The sequence below is a fragment of the Giraffa tippelskirchi genome, chromosome 13, assembly GCF_054371585.1.
Source record: "Giraffa tippelskirchi isolate mGirTip1 chromosome 13, T2T-mGirTip1v1.2.pri, whole genome shotgun sequence".
Taxonomy (NCBI): Eukaryota; Metazoa; Chordata; class Mammalia; order Artiodactyla; family Giraffidae; genus Giraffa; species Giraffa tippelskirchi.
The window spans coordinates 101,553,624-101,580,957 of NC_137287.1; the positions used below are offsets into that span (position 1 = coordinate 101,553,624).

Genomic DNA, 27,334 nt, shown 5'->3' on the forward strand with positions numbered 1-27,334 from the left:
GTGGGTAGCCATTTCCTTCTCCAGGGGATCTTCCTGACCCAGGGTTTGAACCCTTGTCTCCTTCATTAGCAGGCGGATTCTGTACCACTGAGCCACCTGGGAAGCCCAGCTGTAGTCTATACATATATGCATTTTATTCATGGCTTCCTGAAGCCCAGGCTAAGAACCAATACTTTAAGTGCTTCTACTGCCTGTTACAATAGTTCCCAAATACTTCCGACTTCTAAACCATTGAGGGTTTTATTTTCTGTATATGTTCTTCCAAAGCTTCAGTTTTAAATTCTGTCTGGAAAAAGCTGATATGCAGAATAAGTCATTTTAAGAGTCAGCATGAAAAAACAAAAACACAAAGCTACGTGTTAGGATTCTTTAAGAATTTCACAGCCTGGAGACTTCCCTAGTGGTCCAGTGATTAAGACTCTATCCTTCCAATGCAGGTGGTGCAGGTTCAGTCCCCGGTGGGGAATTAAGATCCCACATGCCTCTTGGCATGGCCAAAAAATAAAAAGAATTTTACAGCCTCATTTAAGGTTACACTTGGGAGGGTGTCCCAAAGACAGTTAAAATAAAATAAGGTAGCAAATGGAAGTGATTGCCGTGGTAATTCAAGACAAAAATTACTTTTCGTTTGCAGTTTTAGTGAAATATTAAAACTATTCCAGGACTCTACAGGGCCTTACATGAACTGGGCTCCTAACTATATGTCCCAGCTCATGTCATTCATTTTTCTTTCCCACAATGGCATCTCCTCCACTTGGTAGAACTCTGCAGGTATACATTTACTCTCCAGGTGTATGTTTGCTCTCCAGGTGTACGTCTACTCTGCACACTCCCCTTGCTGTTCCCTTTGCAGAACACTCTTCCCCCACATTTGCCAAGCTAACTCTCTTCAGTGATGCATCATCACTTGGCTCCTGGTCCCCTCTTCAGAGCAATCCTTCCAGACCTCTCCATTTGAAAAGGCACATCTTGGTACTTCTCTGGTGGGCCAGTAGTTGAGGCTCTGTGTTCCCAATGCAGAGGGCATGGGTTTGCTCGCTGGTCGGGGAAGTAAGATCTCCCATGCTGCAGGGTGCATTAAAAACAAAACAAACAAACAAAAAACTCAGGCTTCCCTGCTGATCCAGTGGTTAAGAATCTGCCTTGCAATGCAAGGGACACCAGTTTGATCCCTGGTTCAGGAAGATCCCATAGCACACAGCAGTTAAGCCCACGTGCCACAACTACTGAGCCCACCTGCCCTAGAGCCTGTGCTCTGCTGCAAGAGAAGCCAGCACGCTAAGAAGCCCATCTACTGTGACAAAGGGTAGCCCCCGCTTGCAGCAACTAGAGAAAGCCTGAGTGCAGCAGTGAACACCCACCACAGCCAAAAAATAAAATAAATAAATCTTTTTAAAAAAATGCACATCTCTCCCATCACCCTACCCATTACCCTGATTTAATTTCTTCCTTGCATTTACCACCACTGATAACCTGTTATAAATGTAAATTTTGATGTCTTGTTCACCATGGAGTTTTTGCATTAATTTAGATTTTTTTTAATGTTGTAACAAAATATAATTTATCTTGATTACCAAGTGTTGGGTGTGCCTTCCTGCATTTCGCATCCAAAGAGAGCGCCTCACTGGCCTTCACCGGAGAGTTTCCCATCTCCGTCAGCTGGGAAGAAAGCTGTGTGATGAGACCCTTTGTTTTGTCTACTGCACCACATCTAGTGATCAGAAGAGGCCTGGGCAGATAGGAGATGCTCAATAAATGATTGTTAAATGAATGAAGGAAAGGAAAAGGACATTAGCAAATAACCTATAAATATGGGCAACTTGCAAAGGGAAAGCTTCGGGAGACCTGGGGTGCGTACTTGGGGAGAACATAACATTTTTAAAAGATGGTTTGTTAAGAGAAATAGTTGCCACCCAACTGGGTTCTTGGCTTCCCCAGTGCCTATCTCATTGAAAGATCTCTAAACAAGGCTTCTCACCACTTCCATCTTCCTGAGGAAATTTAACTTAATTGAGGTCAGGTTGCTACCACCACCACCACCATACACCCACCATTTCCTCTTCCTACCCTTAGAAGAAACACTACAGAATTCTGGACATTGAAGAAACAGACTTAGCAAAAAGCTGCTGAAAGCTGAAAAATGTGATTTTATCTTACTTTACAACTTTTTCAGAAGTAATTATCCTATTAAATCAATCAGTGGAAACTCATCCCATAACTGCTCTCTTTCAAAAAAAGGGAAGGAAACCCATTTAGCTAGGAGCAGCAGTTTTCAGTATTTTGAACCCAGTGGTTTTGGTTTTATACTTTGTTGCCAAAGGTCCCTGGTTAAAACTCATCTCAAAAAAAGAAATATATGTAGATAGATCTAGCTCCAGATGTCTGTCTCCTTGTGGTGTCTCTGTCTCTCTTTTTGGCTCTATCTCTCGATCATTCTGTCTCTCTACATACATAGGTACATACATACAAAGTGTTTTGAAACCATGTGGGACCTGTTCATTACCTACTGGAGACTATGTCACTTACAAAGGACTAAATGAGTTAAAACATCTAAAGCATTAGAACAGTATCTGGAATGTAGGAATCACTTAATAGATACCTCGCATGGCTATCACTAGTGTGTAACATCACTCTGCCTCCTGGAGAAAACACTGACTGGTGTCTCCCTGGAGCAACCCTTCCTCTTTACGGTGCCATTTCTCACTTTGCTAGGGGCTCCGGCTGGGACACGGTGCTCCAGGGGTCTCTCGTGTTTCTGCAGGTCTTCTGAATAGAGGCATTGGCTTGACATTTTGTTCCAGATTATCTTGTCAAGGATGTTTGTAGCAAACTCCCTTGGAAGACAGAGACAACGTCTCCCTCCAGAGCAGAAGGGCAGGATTATTGGCTATTCAGTGTCATAAAGATAAAGTCTCCCTCTGAGGCAAAGCTTGGTCAGGTTTACACAAAGACTACTATAAAAGATTGGGAGCTTCCTAGGTTCAAGGTTTTTTTATGGCTTTGATGCAAACCCTTTGTGTGCACAGCATCACATACACATACCTTTGCATTGCCCCTGGGACTTGAGGGGTATGGGGAAATGATGTAAAAATGAAGCATTAGCAGACTTCCTTGGTGGTAGAGTGGCTAAGGATTGTCTTGCCAATGCAGGGAGATGGGTTTTGTCTCTGGTCTGGAAAGATCCCGTGTGCCACAGAGCAATTGAGCCTGTGTGCAAAAAGCAAGAGCCCTGGAGTCACAACTACTGAGCCTGCACGCTCTAGGGCCCAAGAGCCACAACTAATGAGCCCCTGTGCCACAACTACTGAAGCCCATGAGCACTAGAGCCTGTGCTCTGCAACAAGAGAAGCCACTGCAATAAGAAGCCCATGCACTGCAACAAAAGTAGCCCATGCTCACTGCAACTAGAGGAAGCCCATGCACAGCAATGAAGACTCAGCACAACCAAAAAATGAGAATAAATAAATTATTTTTTTATTTTAGAAAATGAATCAGTAACTGCATGTGAGGCTGTATGAGGAGCCCTTTGACTCTGTGCGGGAGAGTTGACATAATAACAGATCTGACTAACATCCTTAGAAAGGCCTGCTGGCAAGATTGGCTTTGGCGGTTATATAGGAACTTGATTTCAGGGAGAGTTTCCACCATCCCTGAGTTGATAAGAATGGAGCAGGGCCTAAACTGTACAAACAATGTGGTTCACACAGGACACCTGCTTCCCTTCGAAGAGTCTGGAACTTTGGTCCACGCCACACAGAAGATCAACACATGATCACACATGATCAACTCTAGTGAAAACTCTGGAGGCCAGGCTGTCACGAGTTTCTCTGGCCAGCAACACTCCCTGTATATTGTCATGGCTACCAGCTGGGGGAATTAAGGGGGTCCTAGGTAACCCCTGGGAAGGGACTCTTGGCAGCCTGAGCCTGCGCTGGTGCTTCATTCCCACATGACCTTTCCCTTTGCAGATTTTGCTCTGTCTCCTTTCATTGTGATAGATCAGAGTGGTGAGATACTATTTGTGGGAACCTGTGAAGCTTCCTACCAAATCAGGGGGCCTCAGGGTGGTCTTGGGTACCCCCAACATGGTCTATGACCCCAGAATCTCATGTTTTCTCTCAGTATCCATGAGATTATGGCAGGCTGACTTGTTACTTTGAAGTAAGGGAAGACATTTCACAGTTCTTGCTAGAGCCATCTCCTTATCTGTCTAGGAACACATGGCTGTGTGTGTGTCTGTGTGTCTGTGTAGGGGTGAATCGCAGGTCTAGAACACCTTAGGTATTATTATACACTCGTCTTATCATGGAGTTGTTAGGGGCAGACATCTGATCTAAACTAGTGCAAGCAGAAAACAAGACTCTTTCTTCCCCTCTGGCCACAGACCAAGAAAGAACAGAACTCATGGCAGACACATTGAAACCATGAGAGTTAACACAGATAAAGTAGGACTCAGAAATTGGACCTTGATGATTCTGCTGGGGGTACCCAAAGCAGCTGTTTTTGAAGCCAGCTTGCCTCTGGATTATGTTCAGATACTTGAGTCAATAAATTCCTTTTATTGCTTAAGAGAGATAGTATCAGAAGGAATCCTAACTGACGCAGATCACGGCTGCTCCTAGAATATGTCTCCATTCTAGTGCAGAGAACCAAGCTTCACCAGGACAGGATCCTTCTTTGGGGACCCTGAGACTAACTTGATGTATACAATCAGTCTTTTGACAGTCAACAATTTAAAAGTGCAGAGTAGCGGATAGGAACTCCCAGCAGGTGCCATTTCAGGTAATTTCCAGCCTAGAGATGTCTCATGGCAGTGGGGCACATAGAAGACACGGACCTCCACTGGAAGTGATGATGTAACCATAGAAACGTGAACTAAAGCCCCAGCTGCGAGGACAGGAAGAGGGGGTGTTTGACTTGGTGCGGCGGTGCGGGGGTTAGTTCTGGGCCACTCTCAGATCTGTGCCCGGTGATAGGGATGCTGTTTGTGCCACACTTCCTGGCTCTACTTTTCCCGAGTTAGCCTTGCATGTGCAAACTTGGCCTCTACTTCCTCTCCTTGCACACTTTGGGGAGAAGCATTTGCGTGACACAAATAAACATTTTGCTTTGGTACCAGAACCCAAGTGACACAGATCAAACATTTTTCCAAAGAAAAGATTGGTGAAAAGGATGTTTCAATTCATGACTGTATTGACATAATATTATAAATGGTAACACATTTGAGACTACTGAGGTATAAACCTTTTCTGATTGAACACACTAAATGTTCGATCCATGTGTTGAATTTATCAACACAGAATCTATAATGTGTGAAATAAATAGGGAACCCAACAGAACATGTTATGTTGCAAATTAACTGCTACTTATAACATGCCTGTTTAACTCTGTTCAGATAAAACAGCAAATATATATATACATATTTGGTGTAAGTCACAGATACAGAATTTGTACCAGTCTCACAGAATTAATTCTATCCAAACTGAAAATTTTACTACATTTTCTAGCAGATACAACAGAAATTAATCACTTGAAAACAACCTCTATCCCCGTTCTCATATTCTATTTTCTCCCTGTTGTTGTTTTGTCGCTCAGTCATGTCCGACCCTCTTGCCAACCCACGGACTGTAGTCCGTCAAACTCCTCTGTCTATGGGATTTCCCAGGAAAGAATACTGGAGTGGGTTGCCGTTTACTTCTCCAAGGGATCTTCCCAATCCAGGGATCGAACCATGTCTCCTGCATTGGCAGGTGGGTTCTTTACCACCTGAGCCCCCAAGGAAGCCCAAAAGTAGGCTTCTCCCTAGCACCTAATATATTGTGTATGTATTTCTTCATCATTTGTCTGTCTCCCCACTAGATTGTAAGCGCCCTGAGGGCAAAGACTTGGTCTGATTTAGTGCTACATGCCCAGCACCTAGAATTTAACATACAATAGGTACCCAATAAATAAGTAATGAATGAATGAATGAACTTAAAGCAGGCACACATTGAGCTAATATAAAAAAGTGGATTCCACAACCTCATTTCATACAACTGGCCCTGCACGATAGGTCCTTTCTTCACACCTGACTCCTCCCTGACTCTGTGGGATAAGCCAATATCCTGGAGCTGCCCAGACCCTCGGTAATACTGGGTTTGGGCACCATGATGGTAAATATCCATTGTACACCCCCAGGTTGGTTTTTCCCAGAGGACAGACTTGCACAGGTTGTGGGTATGCAACTGAAGTGAAGAGTTTAACAAGGAGAAGGAGGCTTATTCCAATGTCCCCCTGAACTGCTGAGCGTGCTGCTCCAGCTTCTTGGCTTCGGCCCAAAGGTGCTGCAGGGCGGCGGGGCTGGGGTGCTGGAGCACGGCGTGCTTGGTGGCCAGCGCTAGGTCCTTGAGCAGGCTGCAGAGGCAGCTGCTGCCCCGCAGGATCTCATTGCGCACATCCCGCTCCTGGGTCTCCCGGCACAGCCTGTCCACCAGCTTCTGCCCAACCATGATGACCAGCTTGCTCTGCGTGATGAAGGTCTCGGGGGGTTGGCTGTTCTGGAGGCTGCTGCTCAGCACGCCGATGGCTTTGAAGAGCGCCCCAAAATAGAGGCGGCAATGTTCAGAAAGGCGGGTTTTCTTCTCGGGATTCTGCGGACTCAAAGGCCAGGGGACCAGGGAGCTAGGATTCTAGAGAAGGGAAAGAAGATGACAGATGAGAGAGACGCGAGCGACAGGCTATGGTTGTCTCCCTTCTCCTGTTTTTGCTTAATTTGCAGAATTTTTATAAGAAAAAGTAGAGTTTTGTTTGGGAAGCCCCACGTGCAGGTGCAACATTCTGCTTAACAAATTAATGTTAATTCAAAGCATGCTGTGTTTAGTCGCTAAATCCTGTCCAACTCTTTTATGACCCCATGGACTGTAGCCCACCAGGCTCCTCTGTCCATGGGATTCTCCAGGCAAGAATACTAGAGTAGGTGACCATTTCCTCCTCCAGGAAATCTTCCCAACCCAGGGATCAAATCCTGGGTCCTTCCCTTCTCCTACATTGACAGGAAGGTTCTTTACTGCTGAGCCACCAGGGAAACCCTTTCTAAAGCTTCCTTATAAATATAATCTTATATATTGTGTTATATATAATCATTCATATTAGATACACATAAAATTATATTCAATCCTCTCAACAAACCATTAGAAACCCATTCGAAGAAACTTACTGACAATGACTAAATTTATACCTTTTTTTTTAAGGTTTTTTCTTTTTATGTGGATTCTTTTTTAATGTTTTTATTGAATTTGTTACAATATTGCTTCTGCTTTACATTTTGGTGTTTTTTGACTTTGAGGCATGTGGGAACTTAGCTCCCAACCCATACCCCTTGGACTGGAAGGCAAAGTCTTAACCACTGGACCACAGCTAAATTTACAAATTTAAAAAAATGCAGGAAAGTTGATGGTGAGATTTTAAAATTTACTCAAAGAACACGTTTTAAAGCAATTTTAAAAACTCATTCCTAATTCCAGTATCAGAGGTAAACTTGAATCCTCCAAATTCCCAGAAGAAATCAAAATATACTGACCTATTTGCTTTAAGATTAAAATATGTATCTTACTTGCTAGTTAAAGTTTCATTGAGAATTTTACTTTCGTGAATTTTATTTTCTGCAATGTGGCACGAAAGCCTATTCACTAGTGAAAGATTCTCAGCATCAAATTTAGTGGCAGCCACCCCAGGTAACAATCAAAATCCCCTTTGTTAGGTGATAGATGAGGAGACTGAGTATCCCAGAAGAGAAGAGGTCACCTAGGATCACTCAATTAGCAAAATAAAGATTGGAGGGCTGGACTTCCCTGGCAGTCCAGTGGTTATGACACATTCCCAATGAAGGGGACCTGGGCTTCAATCCCTGGTCAGGGAGCTAGATTCCACATGTCACAACTAAAAATCCCACATGCCACAACTAAGACCTGGTGTAGCCAAATACATAAATAAATATTGAAAAAAAAGTTCTGGAGCTCTAAGCCGAGTCAGCAAGTCTGAAATTCTCATTCTTTGTTAAACTGCACCCTTTTATCAATCTAAGATCTCAAAACTCACAGCTCAGAAGCACTCAGACTCCATTATGGTCTGACTGTGTCTCCCTAAAATTCGTATCATGAAACTCTAACCCCTCAAGGTAAAGGTATTAGGAGATGGAGCCTTTGGGAGGTGGTGACTAGAATTAGGGCTTCCCCAGTGGTTCACGGCCCCCAGGGTGGGGGATTAGTGCTCTTATAAGGGTCATGTGAGAGCTTGCTTCCCGCCTGTGTCTTCTGCCAGGTCCGAAGCCTGGGAGGGATCTCTCATCAGAACCTGACCATGCTGGCATCTTGATCTTAGACTCCTGGTCTCCAGGACAGTAAGACATAAATTTCTCTTGTTTGCAAGCCACCCAGACTACAGTACTTTGTTGTAGCAGCACAAACAAGGACAAGTGACCAAGAAAAGATTAGAGTGTTCGCTGTGGTAGACTCTTGGAGGGGCAGGAAGCATGAGAAGAATGCATCAGAGGCTAAAAATGAGAAGCAACCATCTGGGGAATTGGAATGTTGGCATCTTAGCTTGAGAGTATTACCTGTAGGTAAACAAACAATGTACTGCCTTTTATCCTGGGGTGCTGGAAATCTCTGGAGGTACTTTTGGTTGTCACACTGATGGGGGAGCACCACAGGATGCCAGCAGTCAAGGGACTAGGGATGCTCAATGATTCCTCCCACATGATGGAGAATTGTCCGCCCAATGGTCAGCGGTCTCTCCACCCACACTAAGAAGCAGTCAGTCTAAAACAGGGTATTTCCAAGTGTGGTCTTTGGACCACCACATCAGTAGCACCTGAGAACTTTTTAGAAAAGAAAATTCTCAGGCCCTACCCTAAACTTACTGCATCCTGAACACTGGGGTGGGACCCAGTTCCCTGGGTTTTAGCAAGCCCTAAAGGAAACTGTGAAACACTCTCAAATTTGAGAACCGCTAGTCCAAGACAGATTTCATGTTGAATAAAATAGCATGACTTTTAGCAATGTGACAGGCCACTGAGTTTGGGGTTTGGAGTTTGTGGAACTAAGCATCAGGAGGCCTGGGTTATTATCCTGGCTGGCCTCTGAAAAGGCAACGATCTTATCCATATCATTGAATAACTCTGTCCCTTCTTGCCCACCCTGATCCCCCAGCCAGAAAGTTGAGTGAGTTCACTGGTTCCCAGGCTTCAGTTATGCAAAGAAAACCTTCACACGCTATGAAGTTTCTACCTTCCTCTTGACTTCAGTTGGCTTCATCTTTGTCTTTAAAGGATCCAGTTTTTACTTAAGTTAAAACTGTTTAAATTGGTAAATGGAAAACTAGTATCATTTGCCAGCAATAGGAGGTAACCAATTAAAATTAAGCACAACGATAACATCTTTGATTTTTAAAAAAAGAACATCATATGTCAAAGAGGTGCTGAAGGTACACAAACCTCAAACCAAAATGGTTTTTCTGTTGTAATCAGAGACATTAAAAGAGAATGTCAGACAGATAAACTGATAGAGGGTAGATGAAGTGAAGACACAATGAGAAGATGATCATGTACAAGCCAGGGAAAGAGATGCCTCAGAAGAAACAAACCTTGATTTTGGACTTCTAGCCTCCGGAATTGTGAGAAAATAAATTTCTATTGTTTAAGCCAAAGGTTGGGGTGGGGAAAGAAAAAGGATGTTGAAAAGAATGTTAGGCCATATGACTTAATGCCAGATCATTGATAAACTTGCAGAGGACCTAGAATTATTTCACTAATGGTCAAAGGACCATGTTCTACACTTGGGGGCTCACTGGGCTAGTTCATCTCCAGGGTTCCTTCTACTGTAAATAAGGAAGAACTATCACAAAACCAAGTCTCCTCCCATGTGGGTCAGGGCTGTGATGTTGAATTATTCACAGCAGGAGATGTCTCTGGGGATAAAGCGTTTCAGTCAAACAGAAGGGTTGGAGAGTTAGTTAGCATCATCACTTACCTGTGTTTCTAAGTTGCTGTTTTCATCTGATCTTTGTTCCAAGATGGGCTTTTCTTTCTCTTCCAGGTGAGGGAACTTCTGAAACATAAAATCCCTTCCAATTACCAACCAGAATGGTCTTTACCTACTGTATAGCTGTTTAATCCTCTTTAAAACTTTGAGTATTTCTCTTTATGATTTGTTGAGGTTCTGCCTATGACATCTTTTGCCAACAAAGGAGATTTTAACAGCTCAAGAGCTGAATTTTGCCTATCAACACAGCCTAATATAAGGACACAGAGTTTAACCGGGAAATGAAAAATATCTAAATATCCAGCTTCTCTGGAGTGTGTTAAAGCTCTTAAGAGCACCACCAGGCATGTCAGCAGAAAACCCCAAGACTAGGGCTGAAAGCACCAAGTTATCCTGTGACACAGCCCCTGTTATCTGCTGCATCTCCTGCAACTTGCAATTCTTGAACTAAAGGTGTCTTACTATAGTGTCTCATCTCATGGAGGAAAGTATTTCTAAGAGTAACTAGAGTCTGGAGGCTGCTAGGACCATAGACAATTTGGAAGAGTGTTTATACTTCCTCTTCTGTTCCTAAGAAGCACACTGACAATGACTCAGTTTATAACTTTCCGAAATGCAAGGAAATTTGATGGTGAGATTAAAAATTTTGCTCAAAGAACAGGTTTCAAAAGGTTTTCAGAATCCTTTCTTATCCTAGCATCAGAGGTAAGCCCCAAATGTCCAGAAAACATCCTGTTTGTCTTAATATCAAAGCACTTACCTTTCTTCTTACTAAGATCTCATACAGAATTTTACTTTCATAAATTTTATTTTCTGGAAAATGGAACTCATGCCTCCCCAAAGATGAAACAATAGACTCTCAGCATCTAACTTATAGGTGACCACTCCAGATAAAAATGGAAAATCCTTTTGTATTTTATTAATACCATGTGGCACTCTGAACTCACCTGTTCACAAACATTTGTCCTATTCTTCTCTAATAGTTCAGGAGAGTGTTTGATTTCTTTTTGCTTATGAAAAGGAGTGTTCCTTTGATAGGATTCAATCTCCCTTTGCGGGAGCTGGATAGATTTGGCAAGCTTAAACTCTGCATTTGGGGTCAATTGCACAGGATCTTCCTTTTCAGAGTTCGGCTTGAAAAGGAGCCTCCCATTGGCAATGATGATGGAGGCGAACCTCTTGACATCTTCTGGAACCATCCGTGCCACCTGGACAAATCTCTCCAGGTCATCCGGGCTGTTTTGGATTTTGTCAGTCACAAGGACTTCCAGGGACCAATCACAGCTCTCCAGACTTTCCTTTGTTTCAAGCAGGATTTGGTAGGAGTTGGAGATCGTCTGTAGCTGATCCTTAATTCTGGCCTGAAGGTTACTGTTGGTGAGATTGCAGGTGGTCCCACAGACTCCTCGGGCAAAATCCAGGAATTCTCTCAAGGATTCCTCTGTGCAGTCAGCGGCCCTGCGGATTGCATTGATGTTGGCCTCCAGAGAGTCCCTGAACCTCCACTTCCTACTGACAAAGAGCATCAGGCTCCCGACGGAGTTGGCCACCTTGTGCTGCAGAGCTGTGACTGTCTCTCTGGCCAAGTCCAAGTCCAAGGGGAGCTCTCTGGCTGACTCCTCTGAGAAGAAGCTGGACGAAGAGTCAGTGGATGTGGAGGAGCAGGAGGAAAGAATGCTGGCTCTACTGTCAGAGCTGGACACAGACGAGCTGTCTAGTTCAGGGGACAGCGATGCTGCCTGGCTGGGAAACCACGAGGAGTTATGGTCCAAGGAATTCTCTGAAGGCACACTGGCTTTCCCCAGCTCTTTCCCAGCCTGGGGGTCCCTCGGCCTTGCTTTAGGGATGTCATAAATGTTCGGCTTGGTATTCTGCTGCTCCACTCGGGGGATCAGAAAACTTGAAGGAACGTTGTAGCTGACACCTTCATCCAAAGGGAATGCCCCCTTGGCTGGTGGAAAGCTATAAGAAGGAATTTCTGGAAGGCTGAGTTTTTTCTGCATGGGCATGTATTTCTGTGGGTGTGGACCGAGAGTCCCTGCTCTGCTGCTCGGAGGGCTGTGGAAGCTGGACATACACCTGGGGAGGGCATGGTGCCCCAATTTTTCCACAGAGCTACTTGGAGATGCATTTCTTACATCAGCCTTTTCCAGAGACACTGGCGTGTCATAAATCCATTCTGATTTCTGAGGACTTGGCAATGTGTTGCAGCCACCCTTCCTCAAGGCGATGCTTGATGTCGGGGGACTATTCTGCCTCTGTGAAGAACCACACAAAGTCACCCGTTATTTAGTTTAAGAAAAAGACAGTATGAGTGACTCGAGGGATGCATGTGTATTACACTGAGGAGCCACCAAGAGCTGGGCACTGTGCATCTTAAAAGCCTGATAGTCACTCCTCTGCTCAAGCTTCTACAGTGGCTTCCCATCTCTGCCACCACTCAAGCCCTTCACATTATGGCTCCAGCCTCCTTTTGAGTCTCCTCGCTCTCTGCCTCCCACCACACCTGGCACTTCCCTCCTTCAAGGTCCAGCGCTTCGGGCTGCTCACCTTTCTCTGAACCCAAAATGCTCTCCTGCACAGCTATATTTAATTCTGTCCAAGCCGGTTCTTCTGCTCTCAGTGTCCACTCAACCCCTTGCTTTCCATCTAACAAACTCCCATGCATCCCTCATGACACTGCTGAGAAGGCACCTTGGGCATGAGTGCGTGTTTGCTGAGTCACTTCAGTCGTGTCCCACTCTCTGCAACCCCATGGACTGTAGACCGCCAGGCACCTCTGTCCATGGGACTCTCCAGGCAAGAATACTGGAGTGGGTTGCCATGCCTTCCTCTAGGGGATCTTCCTGACCCAGGGAGAGAATGTCTCCCTCATTGGCAGGTGGGTTCTTTATCACTAGCACCACCTGGAGAGCCCACCTTGGGCATAGGTATATTTATTGTATGCATGTGACAGAATCATTGATAAGCATGCATTACAGATTTCAAGTTCAGTCACCTCCCCTCCATACAAATAAAAACCTATCTCCACGGTAGATTGCAAGAAGAAGCATTTCTCTCAAGTCTCCTGAGCTCTTGCTCTGTGCCAAGCACTGTACTAGGCCCTTTGCAGGGATTGTGTCAATTCTCACAGTAAGTTTGTAAAGAGAAACGGAGGCATACGGAAGTCAAAGGATTTATCTAGACCACATGACTTGTCTGGTTCCTGAACACCGTCACAGTTACAAGTTTTGTCTCCAGTGAAGTAAATTCTGCTATGAGGGATTTGCGTTCTTAATTTTGACCAAGCAAACAACATTTCCCAGAGGCAGTTCAGGTTTGCACAGTCTCAGATCTCAGTGCCGATCATACTTACGTTTGTTTGGCTGGCAGGGGGACCCAGTGCTGCCTTTTGAGGACTGGGGGGGATATCATATAGCTGCTGCGTGCCTGGCTCCTGGGGAAAGACCACAAAGAAGGTCAACTTGGTATTTTCCTTCCTGGTGGCTGCACATCACAAACCGTCTCAACGCTGGTGTTTTGTGTTTTTCCCAAGTGAAAACACAAATCACTGAAGACTTTGGGGCTTTCAGTCATGATGGTTTTATGGCGCAAGTGTGTGCTGTTCTGAGTATATTTGCAACAATGGGCTCTGTGTTTTTAAAAAAGGCACCTTCTCAATTGAAGGTGGGGACAAACTATAGAAGAATTAGCTGCAGTTGTCTGAGTTAAAAACAGCAGTTCATTTCCTTCTGTAAGTTCACCTTTAGATTAAATTAAAGAAGACTAAATATAAGGTTGGAATTTACTATGTCTTTTTTCTTTCTTGTTTTTCCCAGTAGAAATTTTCCTGTGCTTATGACTCATGTATTAATCCTACAAATATTTACTAAGTGCCTACTAATGACTAGCCACTGAACTAAGTGACATATGTACACCCAGTAATGAGCAAAAGACATGGCGCTTCTAGAGATAATAGACATTTGTGGGGAAGGTGCAACAATTAGGAAATATATATATTAGGATGTGAAAAACAGGTTCCATATTACAAGGTAAGGTAAAAGAGCACCAGAACAGGTTTTGCAAAGAAAGAGAAAAGAAACTGAAATTTGGAGAGGGTTTTTCTTTTGTTTTGTTTTGTTTTCAGCCACACATCATGACTTGTGGGATCTTATTTCCCCGACCAGGGATTGAACCCAGGTCCTCGGCAGTGAGAGTCCTAATCACTGGGCCACCAGGGAATTCCCAAGAGGGGTTTCTTTGGAGAGAGTCAGGCTATGAGTCTCCTCCGAGTCTCCTCCTTTCACTTTATAGGCAGGGGGAAGTTTGGTACTGCCTGCTCTGAACATTAAATTCCTCCACCAAGGCTTCTTACTACCTGTGAGTAACCAGGAAGTCACCGAACCAGCCTGAATTTTTATTTTGACTGGAGCTATGGCTCTCAGCCCTGGCTGAGCTTGAGAACCAACTGGGAGCTTTAAAATTCCTACTGACTGGGTCCCATCCCAGATCTCAAACTTCAGAGTCTCTGGACATGGTTCCAGGAAGCAGGCGTGGCTGAAGCACCCAGGCCATTCCCCTGTGCTTGGTAGGCAGGGGAGAGCATGGCCATGGGGCAGTTCTGACGGGCTCAGAAGTGAGTGAAGTTGTTTTCTGATTACAGGAAATATGTCTTACAAAACTGATGTACCAGTTACGCTCGAATAAAGTAAAAAAAAACCAAAAAAACTCTGAAATTTCCTCCCCAAGAGATAATCAGTGTTAAGATAATCAACGGTAGTGTTAAGACTATGATGTATATCCTTCGTGATACTATTATTTTTAAAAAGTGCAGATATGTGCATATAGGTGTGTGTATATATTGTGTTAGTCATTCAATTGTGTCCGACTCTTTGTGACCCTATGGACTGTAGCCGACCAGGCTTCTCTGTCCATGGGATTCTCCAGGCCAGAAGACTGGAGTGGGTTGCCAATCCTTTCTCCAGTGTGTATATAAGCATGGATATAAAGTATTACAAATGGGAAGTAAAAAAATTTTAAATATCCATAATTCAAATAGTAGTAATATCCTTCTGAGCATGTCTGGGTTCCCTGGGCACAAAGCTGGTTTCTGAGTGGTGATGGGTCCCTTGGAGTCAGAACTGAAGCTCCAAAGATCTCTCAGTGGTAAAACTGAAATGTAAGTTCAGTATGAGCTGAGTGCCCATGATTTGGATGGAGAAAGTGGGGAGGAGCAGGGCCACGGATGAGGCTCACCTTCAGGGTTGGTGGGCACCGGCTCTGGGCAGGCACGTCGTACACCTGGCAAGCCAGAGCTGGTAATGAGGTCCGAGCAGGTCTGGGAATTGTGAAGACAGCCTTGGGGAGAAAAAGAAGAACAGAGGGAAAGAAATGTTACTACCACATTCATGGACCATGAAACAGTGAAGGCAGCACTAACATGCTGGGACATTCTCTGGGCACCTCTCATTGGAGACCCTTTGCTCTGAGATTGGGGACAGCAGAATGCTGGTGGGGAGGTCCATGATGGAGGGCAGTCTTCCTCACCATGTGGATCAGCCTCATCTGGGAAGTGGGTTGGAAATGCAGATTCCTGGGCCCCGTGTGCATTGCACAGAATCTCTTGAGTCTTGACGGAGAGCCTGGGAAACTGCAGTATCGTCAGGGCCCCCAGGTGATTCTGATGTTCTCAGAATTTTATTTATGGAGCTGACTTTGTGGGTCACACTTGCCCAAGAGACAACCTACAGCCTATGATGGGACTTTCCTTGGTTTGGGATTGTAGGTGGAAAGAAGTCAGTTGAGAAATGCCCAGTGTTTCTTGGAAAACATAGATGGGAACTAAGGAACATGTTTTTGAGAAATGTGGTTTTGAAAGGTTTAGGGGACAGAAAGAAACTCAAGTTCAAGAACTAGAGGGTCTAAAAGCAATTTAAACCTAAAAGCAGATTTCATCAGGAAATCTGATCTTTTCACTTGAAATACAAAAGATTACCCTTTCTGAATTTAAACCAAATCAAATACCTTCTTTGTACGGTCATTTTTTTTTTTTTTAAGAGAGGCCAGTGTATTATAATAAGGAAGTTGGAATAAAAAGTAAAACAAAGCTCAAGATCGTGGTTGCCCTGGGGGGAAGTGGCTGGGAGAGGTGGGAGGGGGCTTGTGGGGTGCTGGTTTCATTGTGTTTCTGGATTCGGATACTAGTGACTGAACTATGTACTCTGAGGATCTAGAGGTTAAACTTCAATAAAACATTAATAGGTAGTATCAGCCACAGAGCCAGGTGAACTAGATCAAGAGCATGCCAAGGGCTCTGTCTTTGGGTGTTGGCAGGCCAGGGGTATGGACAGACACAGACACAACAAAGAAACTTTAGTCTCTGGTGTTCATCAGGATATGACCTTGGATGGGCCTTTCACCACCCAGGGAATCAATTTTCTCATTTGTAAAATGAAGAGTTGTTCTCATCTAAAGAGGTCTCTTTTTCTCTCAGATCTACAGAGGTCTCTTCCAGCTAGAAAGATGCAGAGTCCCTGATGAGGACAACTTGAGACAAGGGACATATTTTCACTTTCTTGGTTTTTCATTTCTGGCTAACCTTAATCTAGTGATGCTCAACTTGAGTATAAAGGGAATCTCTGAAACGGGTCCCCCGGGTCATGTGCCAAGCCTGTAAACTGCCCATTGGAAAACAGCTCAAAGCTAGTGGCTGGGCTTGCTTAGTTTTACCAACGTCTGCTTCTGCTCAGAATGTTATTTTCTTAGTGGTCTCAGACTCAAAGCTCACCACTAGATTACCCAAGTGGGGAGGAGATGCCTGCCTTTTCTGTGGATCAGAAGATTCTTAAGTTATTATAATCTTGCATCCTTCTAGCTCCTTCTTGTAGTAGAGGAAGAAGCAAGATTACTCAGAATCACCAAAAGCTACAGTTTGAGGTGAACTCAGAAATGATGGCATCACCAACTCAATGGACATGAGTTTGAGCAAGCGCCAGGAGTTGGTGATGGACAGGGAAGCCTGGCGTGCCACAGTCCATGGGGTCGCAAAGAGTCAGACACGACTGCGTGACTGAACTGAACTGAACCCTCTCTTGATATAGAGCAAGAAAGAGAAGTCTAGAGGGGTGCTGTGATGTCTCCAGTCACCCAGCATGGCTGTGGCTGCCGCAGAAACCAAGTGAACCTGGATTCCTGATTTCTAAGCCGCAGATGACATTGCCTACTTTAAAAGACCCTCAAGCACAGAGAAGGCGATGAAAAAGGGAGTGGGGAGAGGGCCAAAATATAGATAGGGCAGCGATGGAGGGAACTTAGGCAGGGAAAGTTCCCCAAGTGTTTTACTGGGGCCACCTCAAGACCTGCTTGAGCGGTGAGGAGTCCCTGGCTTCTGAAATCCCCTTCAGTGGCCATGGTTTCTGTCCACGGCCACAGCCTGCACCAGTGAGGTCTCCACGCTTCATGTCAAGGACAAATCTTACAGCTAATGCCCTGACCCTTTTGTGAGTAAGGATGGTCAACTCATCTCTCTTTTTATACCAACATCCGTCTAGAAGTTGACAGTGAGCCCATGGTTATGTTGGATCTAGTCATTTCATTCATTTCACAAATGTCTATGGAGCATCTCGAGGGAGTCTGGCACAGTCCTGGGGGTTCAGAATCCCTAGGAAACTGCAGACTTTGCACCTGCTGTGCTTTTATGGGGTGGGGAAAATAACCTTAGATTAAAAAAATTTTTTTAATTGGAGTATAATTGCTTTACAATGTTGTGTTAGTTTCTGCTGTACAACAATATGAATCAGCTATATATATATATATACATATATCCCCTCCCTCTTGAGCTTCCCTCTCACCCTCATCCCCATCTCAGCCCTCTAGGTCATCACAGAGCACTGAGCTGAGCTCTCTGTGCTATACAGCAGCTTCCCACTAGCTATTTGTTTTACACATGGTAGTGTATACACGTAAACGCTACTCTCTCTGTTTATCCCACTTGGCCTTTGATTTTTTTTTTCTTTCCTTTGAAAGTGAAAGTCGCTCAGTCGTGTCCAGCTTTTTGTGACCCCATGGACTATATGGTCCATGGAATTCTCCAGGCCAGAATATTGGAGTGGGTAGCCTTTCCCTTCTCCAGGGGATCTTCCCAACCCAGGGATTGAACCCAGGTCTCCCACTTTGCAGGCAGATTCTTTACCAGCTGAGCCACAAGGGAAGCCCAAGAATACTGGAGTGGGTAGCCTTTCCCTTTGCCAGCGGATCTTCCTGACCCAGGAATTGAACCAGGGTCTCCTGCATTGCAGGCAGACTTTTTTACCAACTGAGCTATTAGGGAGCAACTCAATTAACTTCAGCCCAGGCCACTCGCTCTCAGAGGAGCCAGCACACAGGCCCCACTCTGGGTCAGCTGCTCAGATGACAGCTGAGCGTGCCAGGCCTAGATTTGGGCCAGGTGTTCCAGAAAAGGGACTTCACAGATGGCTGCAGGAAAATCACCTCCTACTGGTGTTTGCAGTCGGTACCTAGAAGGGCAGCTGTTCTGTGTAACATGGGTCGTCTGCCTGGCAGCCAGGGGAGGCAGGCAATCTGAAGTATTCAGAATCTCTTAGGGACTTCCCTGATGGTCCAGAGGTTAAGACTTCACCTCCAGTGCAGGGTGAGAAGGTTCCATCCCTGGTCTGGGAGCTAAGATCCCACATGCCCCCCCAATCCCAAGAACATAAAACAGAAGCAATATTGTAACAAATTCAGTAAAGACTTTAAAAAAATCTCTTAAGGAATCAAAGAAGCTGGCGTGGACAAGGCCTGCAGGGTAAGTGGGACATTGCTGGGAGGAGGGGCAGCACATACATGGGAGGAGGGGCCTCTCCTGGCCTAGAGCCTCATCAGGACCTCTGTGCAGAGCTGAGGCCGGGTGGGATGTGTCATCCGAGCTGAAAGCAAAGTGTGTGATGGCAGGAAATGCTTGCAGTGACTGAAGACCATGCAAGACTGTGCTGCATTCTTAACACCTCATGAAAGCCAGGGCTTGGAGGGAAACAGTGCATTAATTTTTTTTTTCGTTTTTAAATTCCTGCTTCTTTCTTATTCTTCTTTTTTTTTTTGATGTGGACCATTTTTAAAGTCTTTATTGAATTTGATACAATATTGCCTCTATTTTACCTTTTGGGTTTTTAGCCCCAAGGCATGTAGGATCTTAGCTCCCCAGCCAGGGATTGAACCTGCACTCTGCATTGGGAGGCGAAATCTTAACCACTTGACCACCAGGGAAGTCCCTTCCTCTCCTACTTTAAAAAAATGTTTCATTCTGCATTTATGAAGTGCTTCTTTTCCTCTGCTTTAAAAAAAAAATGTTACTTTTAAAAAATTACAGATGTAATCCATGTTCTATATAACACACAAATCAACCTCCTAGTCTCTTTGTTCATCAAATATTTATCAAGTACCCACCCCAGGCTAGGCACGGTCCAAGGTGCAGGGGACACAGAAGCAAATAAAGTATAGATCCCTGTTTAATGACTTCTTTCACTTTCTCCTTAACCAGTTTCACTTCCTAAGGGTGACAACTGCTGGTGTGTGTTCTTTTCAATGCACACATATATACACACACTTTTTAAAGTTTTTTTTGTTTGCTTGTTAGGTTTTTATTTAAATGGCTCTTTCTCCCTCCCTTATAAATATCTTATAGAGCTAATTTCATTTTTTTCCCCCACAGCTGCAGCACACACAGATACACACGCACACACACAGACATAGAGGCTCGTCGTAGGGTATTGCCAAAACTTATGTAACCAATCCCCCGTGAATATTCCTTTAGGCAACTAGAATTGTTCCCTATAACAAATAATACTGTAGTGGCTATGACTTCCTCATTCAGATATATTTCTGCCTTCTTGTATATTTCTGCAACAATTCTGGAAATCCTTTCTAGGTTGAAAGGAACACATATTTTAAATCTGATGAATGATTTCTTTCCTTTGACCCATGGAAATTCCACCCCTCCATTTATTTTTTATTTTTTTCACTTTCTATATTATATTGGAGTATAGTTAATTAACAGTTATTTTTCTAGTTTGAGGTGTACAGCAAAATGATTCAATTATACACATACATGTATCTGTTCTTTTTCAAATTCTTTTTCCAGTTTGATTGTTACAGAATATTAAGCTGAGTTTTCTTTGCTATACAGTTGGTCATCCATTTCAATATAGGCATGTATCCAAGTCAATCCGAAACTCTCTAACTGTCCTCCCCCGACCCCACCCTGGTAACCATAAGCTCACAGCAAGAGACACCTTAAGCAATCTTAATGAAATAGTTATCTGTGGCCTTCACTGTGCCAGCTAAATAATCTTGTCAAAATAGGAGAAAAAAACAGTAAAAGTAAAATATATATATTTTAAATTCTCAGTGAATAGAGACAGTCATAACTACCAATCCTCTTTCCTAAGTGCTGACATGATTTTGTTTAACTTTGTTGAGGTTTTTGCTAAGATCTCTTGTCTATATTTTATTTTTTTTATTTAATTAGTGTATCTATTTTTTAACTTTACAATATTGTATTTGTTTTACCATACATTCACATGAATCCACCATGGGTGTACATGTTTTCCCCTTCCAGAACCCCCCTCCCACCTCCCTCCCCATCCCATCCCTCTGGGTCATCCCAGTGCACCAGCCCCAAGCACCCTGTATCACGCATCGAACTCAACCCCTCCATTTAACTAATGTTTCTTCCTAGTGTAAAAAGAGACCACTGTGAATTGTTGTCATTCTTTCAGACTCAGCTCAACTAAGCATTCAGTTTCCTGCAAAGTGTGGGTGTCTTGGCAAGCCAGGAATCACCAGGTACCCAGAGTGTTAATGACAACCCAATCACCCCAACTGTCTGGTTCCCATCCTGTATGTTTGCTCTCCTGATGCACACCCACAATTCAGGGGTATTTAGGCCCTGGGTGCTGCCTACCTTTTGACCTATTTCTTCTGTCTGGAAATGTACTTACCTGTTTTGGAAAGCTTAGAGTCTTTTCACAGACGATTCTGGCACAGGCTGGTGGGTCAGGGACTTCGTAGACTTGGACTGTGGGAGGCGGGGGCCCCTCCACCCAACTCTTCATCTGCTCGTACACAGGGCCGGGAGATGAGGGGTCGAGCAGGGTGGGCACCTCAGAGGTCTCCTGGGAGCTGGCGGGAGCATTGTCTAGGCCTTTCAGGAAAGGGGGCCGAGGCCTGTCTGCGGGGGCCTCAGCTAGGATTTGGAGGCGGTTGGCAGGGGCCAGGCCTTGCCTCCCGTGGAGCAGACACTTCCACCAGCCTTCGCTTTCCGGCACGTTTTGTTCCAGAATGGTCAGGATGTCTCCTCTGCAGAAAGCCAGCTCATCGGCACAGTCAGGGTGGTTGTCATAAAGTGCCTTGGCCAAGAGGGTCTGGAGATGGGAGAGAAAGAATTCACAGTCATTGTTATTGCCAGGGACCAAGACTGCCACACCACTCACTTAGAACACAGTCACAGCTGCTCCTTTATCTCATTTCCTCCCCTCCCATTCCCACCCCCCAGAGGCCCTCATCCCTGCTGTTTGCCCGATTTATTCTTAGCCATACTTGAGGAGGTGGGGAGAGTCTCAGGTGAAATGTCAGAACCTCCAGATAGTCTTACCTATCACTGACTCAATGGACATGAGTTTGAGCAAGATTTGGGAGATGATGCTACAGTCTGTGGGTCACAAAGACTTGGACACCACTGAGTGACTGAACAAATGACCCCCCCGAGCTATATGGTAGAGGGCAGCCTAGCGCAGAACTAGGTTGAAATCCTGGCTTTGACTTCCTAGCTCTATGCCCTTAAGTAAATTAGCCACTATCTTTGGGCCTCAGTTTCCTTGTCTGTAAAATGGGAATAATAACGCTATCTACCTCATGTGGGTGTGCTTAGTCACTCAGTCATGTCTGACTCTTTCCAACCCTTTGGACTGTAGCCTGCCAGGCTCCTCTGACCATGGGATTCTCCAGGCAAGAATATTGGAGTGAGTTGCCATTTCTTCCTCCGGGGAATCTTCCCAATCCTGGGATTGAGCCCAGGTCTCTTGAATCTCCTGCACTGCAGGCAGATTCTTTACCACTAGTGCCACCTCTGCCTCACAAAGTTATTAATTAAATGAGTTGATATGTATAGAAAGCTCACTGAACAGAGCCTGGCATTTTGTAAGTGCTCAGTAAAGCTTGCCTTCAAACTGTCAGAACAATTCTATTGCTCTTTGCCTGGTTTTTGCTTTTCTCCTGTCTGGCCTTGGATGCTCCATGACTTTTGGGATCACATCTTGCTCGATTTGCTGCTCTCTCGCGGCATTGAGCATGGACCCAGGCTCAGAGCAGAGGCTCCATTAATGCTCATTTATTCACGTGCAGTGAAACAAAGACACAGAGGGTGAGTGACTAGTCTAAAACACAAACAATCTCCTAATTCTCAGACCCATGCTCTTTCTGTAAGCTACATGGTTCTCAAAAAATCCCAAACAACAACAACAAAAAACCCCACCTGTTATAATGACAGCAATGGTACTGTACTGCCTACAAATACCTATATCCTCAAATGCCCCTTGACCTGATTTTAACCTTTTTCTGGTTCCCTCATTAATTAATCAATTTAATAAAATCCTTGATGTGAGTTCATTTCATATTTGCATGAGAGCTATGCGTTTACCTTTTTGAAAATGAGACTTTGCTCACACTGGAGAGAAAATGGAAAGCAAAACACAGTCTCCAATCTATCATCACAATTCCCACGGAATACATCTAACACAGTCTGAGAAGAAAAAACCCATCATCTGAAACGTGCTTGCATTTGTCTGGAAATAAGATAGTGTGTGTGTTTAGGCAGAGCAGTTGCTTCAACATGGCAGTTGCTTGGAAGCGCCCAGATCGGCAGCAGCTTAGCTGGTGGACTTGCCTGTTGCAAAAGGGGATACTTGTCCAGAGAACAATTGCCTTGTGTGATCACCCGCTGGATCGGGCACCCACAACTGTCCAAAATGGACATCGACAGTCTTGCTCTGGAGACATGGTTTATTTTCCACGGACAGAAAAATCTGCTATCTTCAGAGCAGCAGCCCACACCCTATAGTCACAGCAAAGGAAAACCCTAACTATGTTGCTAGAACAGGATTCCCCTCAGAATAGTATTTTGTTACAACTGGTCCAGAGACACCTCCTGCAGTCAATTAATATCTCAAAGCTTTGATAACAAAGACTATCAATATTTATAAGAGAATTAAATACATGTAAGAAATCTTGGAGAATTCCTCTCCGAGAAAAGGGAGCTAACAGTAGACTATACTGAATGGGGAATTATTTTGTGTTGGGGACACTGAAGCTATTATATCCATTAATTCTCAGGTGCCTCAGAAGTAGGTTTTCTTCTTCCCATTTTACAGATGAGGAAACTGACGGTCCGAGAGATCAGATGACTTGTCTGAGGTCCCATGACTCGAAGTTTTCTCCTCATATCCATTATTGCAGCCTTCTCCTTCCAATTCATTCTCTAGACACCAACCAGAATGATATTTTATATGATATTTCTCCTTCTCTGTCTGGTTTACTTCAGTTAGTATGATAATCTCTAGGTCCATCCATGTTGTTGCAAATGATGGTATTTCACTCTTTTAATGGCTGAGTAATATAGTCCATTGTACATATGTACCTCATCTTCTTTATCCATTCCTCGGTCAATGGGCATTTAGGTTGCGTCCATGTTTTGGATATTGTGAATAATGGTGCGATGAACACTGAGGTGCATATGTCCTTTTGAATTACGTTTTTCTCCAGATATATGCCAGGCGTGGGATTGCAAGGTCATATGGTAGCTCTGTTTTTAGTTTTTTAAGGAACATCCAGCGTTCTCCTTTGGCTGTACTAATTGATTAATACATTCCCACCGACAGTGTAGGAGGCTTCCCTTTTTCTCCACATCCTTGCCAGCATTTACTGTTTTGTAGAGTTTTTAATGATGGCCAATCTGACTGGTGCGACATGATACCTCACTGTAGTTTTGATTTGTAATGAATGATATTTTTTACACATAAATCAGACTGTTGGTCTATTGTTTAAAAATGTCCCATTGCTTAGAACCACCTTTAGAACAAAACCTAAACTCTCTGCCTGATTGCCCGGCTTGAGTGAACTTCCTCCTGTTAATTTTAGTGCTTCTCTCCTGTTAATTTTCCTCCAGCTGTCTTGTTTTCTTTCTCCGATGTGCTAAGATTACTTCCACTTCAGGATCTTTGCCCTTGTGAGTCCTCCGGCCCTGAACACTCTTTAGCCATATATTTGCACATCCTCATCCTTCAGATCTCAGCTAGAGTCACTTCCTGTAGAGGTTGTCCCTAACCACACGGGAAGGCTGGGCTCCTCCTCCACGTGCATCCACGGGACTTGGAGACGAGGGCCCTCTGGGCATGTTAAGAAAGAACCCAGTTGGGACCAAGCCAGACTTTTACGGACAGGCCAGCAGTGTGGGGAGAATGAGAAATAGCAGCCTCGGGTTTCCCTGGTGGCTGAGGGTTAAGGAATCTGCCTACCAGTGCAGGAGACATGTCTTCCATCCCTTGTCTGGGAAGATCCCACGTGACCGAGCCCATGCGCTGCAACTAGTGAGCCTGTGCTGTAGAGCCTGGGAGCCGCAACTCCTGAAGCCCACAAGCCCTAGAGCCTGTGCTCTGCAACAAGAGAAGCCACTGCAATGAGAAGCCCGCGAACTGCGACTAAAGAGTAGCCCCTGCTTGCCTCAACTAGAGAAAAGCAACGAAGATCAGCACAGCCAAAAATAAAAATAAATTAATTAATCTAATTAAACAAAAAAAAGAAATAGCAGCCTCAGCAAACAGGTGTCGAGCTCTTATGTCCCTGATACTGCGCTGAACGCTTTACAGACAACAGACCGAAGGGACTGATGGGCTACTGCAGCAGCGTTCTGATTACAACCATGATCATCACGGAGGCCACCCCCAAGTTATTCTTTGTGTGTGAATGCTCAGTGGTGTCCTACTCTTCGAGACCCCATGGACTGTAGCCTGCCTGGCTCCTCTGTCCATGGGATTTCACAGGCAAAAATATTGGAGTGGGTTGCCATTTCCTCCTCCAGGGGATCTTCCCAACTCAGGGGTCATACCTGCATCTCCTGCGTCTCCTGCATTGCAGGAGGATTCTTTACCCCCTGAGCCATTGGGGAAGCCCAAAAGACCTACAGCACCCGGTATGCCCGTGGTCTCTCATGTAAGTACTAAACAGGCCCAACTCTGCTCAGCTTCCAAGGTCAGGTGAGATCAGGAGCTTTCAGGGTAGTATTAATTTGGGAACATTTGTGTAGACAAGAGATGAAGGAAGGCATGTATTTATATTTTTATTCTCTTTGGGCACAAAGACAGTTAGATCCTAGGTACAACAGAAGAAACTTTCCTTGCCAATTTCCAAAAAGGACCTTTCCCCCAAATGCCCATCTTCATACAACAATTGGGAGAAGGGAAAGGAGACTAGGGAAACAGAGGTAAAGAATAAGCATTTCTCTCTCTGGAGAGACATTCAAACGATGGCCAGATGCAAAGTGCTAATCCATACTGAACCGGCAATGAGCCACAGGAGTAATTAGCTAGCTTCATTGATTCATACATCAAGTTTGAGCATCAACTATATGCCTGGTGCTCTGGGGAGATAAAGTGGTAAAGAAAGCAGTTCCTGATCTCGTGTTGGTGTATATCCTAGCAGAGGAGACACGCTCCAATCACAACAGAAATAAACATAGGGTTTCTACTTCTCTCAAGTGCAGCCAAGAAAAATACAGAAAGTTATGAGGAATTCTGAGTGCAGTTGGGGAATTCTGAGTGCAGTTGGGAAGTGGGGATGGATAAGGGCTTAGCGAACATTTTCCTGAGAAACTGGCCATGGAAGTTGCAATCTGGGAGTGAGTAGAAATTAGTTGGATTGAGAAAGGGGGAGAAATCACCCAGGCAGAGGAAGAGAAATGGGTGAGGGGAGGGAGTGAGTGTGTGTGTTTGTGTGAAGTGTATGGTGAGTCAGGGAAACTGAAAGATGTCCAGGTTGTCTTGTTGTTGCTATTGAGTTGCTAAGTTGTGTTCGATGTTTTTGCGACCCCATGGACTGTAGCCCAACAGGCTCCTCTGTCCATAGGATTTCCCAGGCAAGAATACTGAAGCAGATTGCCATTTCCTTCTCCAGGGGGATCTTCCCAACCCAGGGATCAAACCTGTGTCTCCTGCGTTGGCAGGTGGATTCTTTACTGCTAAGCTATCATGGAAGCCCTGACCAGGTTGTCTGGAGAGAAGTAAACAAAAACCTAGGGCTTCCTTCCGTATTGGCTGATGTTTCTCTCTAATTTCTGGGTGGGAAGGGGATTAGATGGAGCTGGTATGAAGCCAAAGAAGCTCGTCAAAGCCAGTGGTGGTCCAGTCCAGATGGGAGAGGCCTGAAGCTCAGAGAACGGTGGTGGTTGACTATAGGAGCACAGTTGGGAGGAGCTGCTGAGGGATTGCGTGCAACCCTGAGGTGAGTCTTGAAAGAAGGGCAGGGTTATAACTGCTGAGAAGGAAAGAGAGTTGCACTGTGGATCAGGGGAAGTAAGATGCAGAGAGAGAGATTTGGTCCCATACTTTGTCTTCTGCAGTGATGTAAAAGCTGACAGAAGCAGCTACAGTTCTAAGCAGAGGCCAGTTAGAGGAGCCTGTAGAAATACCATCTGCTGAAGCTACCGACTTTTGTTTCTGCATCATTCCCACTGCCAGGGTGGTCATCTCTTCTCTAGACCAGTAGGGTGGGCACCGCTCCTCGGCAACTGCCCCACACTGGCTCTCCGAGAGCCCAGCTTGCCTTCCTGCTTGCCTTTCCACTTTTCTTCAGTTCACTTGAAAGAGCAAAGTGGCAGAAACTCAGTGTTCGAGCTGGGTCTCATCTATTGTTTTTGCCACATTTCAGAGCTTTAAGGTGCCTATGCATGTCTAGGAGAGTTTAAGATCCCAAGGCAGCAGGCAGAAGAGTAGGGATCCAAATGCGAGTCTCTCTGACTTTGAAGTCTGCTATGCCAATTCACCGCACAGCCTCCCCAAGTCCAAGTCAATTCCTATTCTAATCTGCTAAAGTCTCTGTCCATGTGTGTGTTTAGTCTCTCAGTTATGTCTGACTCTTGGCGGCCTCATGGACTTTGCAGCCCACCAGGCTCCTCTGCCCATGGAAGTTTCCAGGTAAAAATATTGGAGTGGGTTTCCATTTCCTACTCCAGAGGATCTTCCCAACCCAGGGATCAAACCTGGGTCTCTTGCATCTCCTGCATTGGCAGG

The 27,334-nt window shown here is 44.8% G+C and overlaps 1 protein-coding gene across 3 annotated transcripts in view; it reads right to left on the reverse strand.

The window, feature by feature from the left end:
• Positions 1–5,175: 5,175 nt before the first annotated feature.
• The window catches only part of CASS4 (Cas scaffold protein family member 4), a 36,049-nt gene continuing 13,890 nt past the window's right edge, over positions 5,176–27,334 (reverse strand). The window contains exons 1-7 of one of the 3 annotated variants that reach the window (XM_081560573.1): positions 21,594–21,656; positions 20,996–21,418; positions 15,255–15,356; positions 13,375–13,455; positions 10,967–12,277; positions 10,008–10,085; positions 5,176–6,668 (exon numbers count right to left, since the gene is read on the reverse strand). In XM_081560573.1, the coding sequence (XP_081416699.1) occupies positions 6,258–6,668; positions 10,008–10,085; positions 10,967–12,277; positions 13,375–13,455; positions 15,255–15,356; positions 20,996–21,109 (2,097 nt within the window). In that variant the 5' untranslated portion in view covers positions 21,110–21,418; positions 21,594–21,656 and the 3' untranslated portion in view covers positions 5,176–6,257. Of the gene's footprint in view, positions 6,669–10,007; positions 10,086–10,966; positions 12,278–13,374; positions 13,456–15,254; positions 15,357–20,995; positions 21,419–21,593; positions 21,657–27,334 lie in introns of those variants that run through there. The other 2 variants (XM_081560571.1, XM_081560572.1) reach the window with 2 other exon arrangements.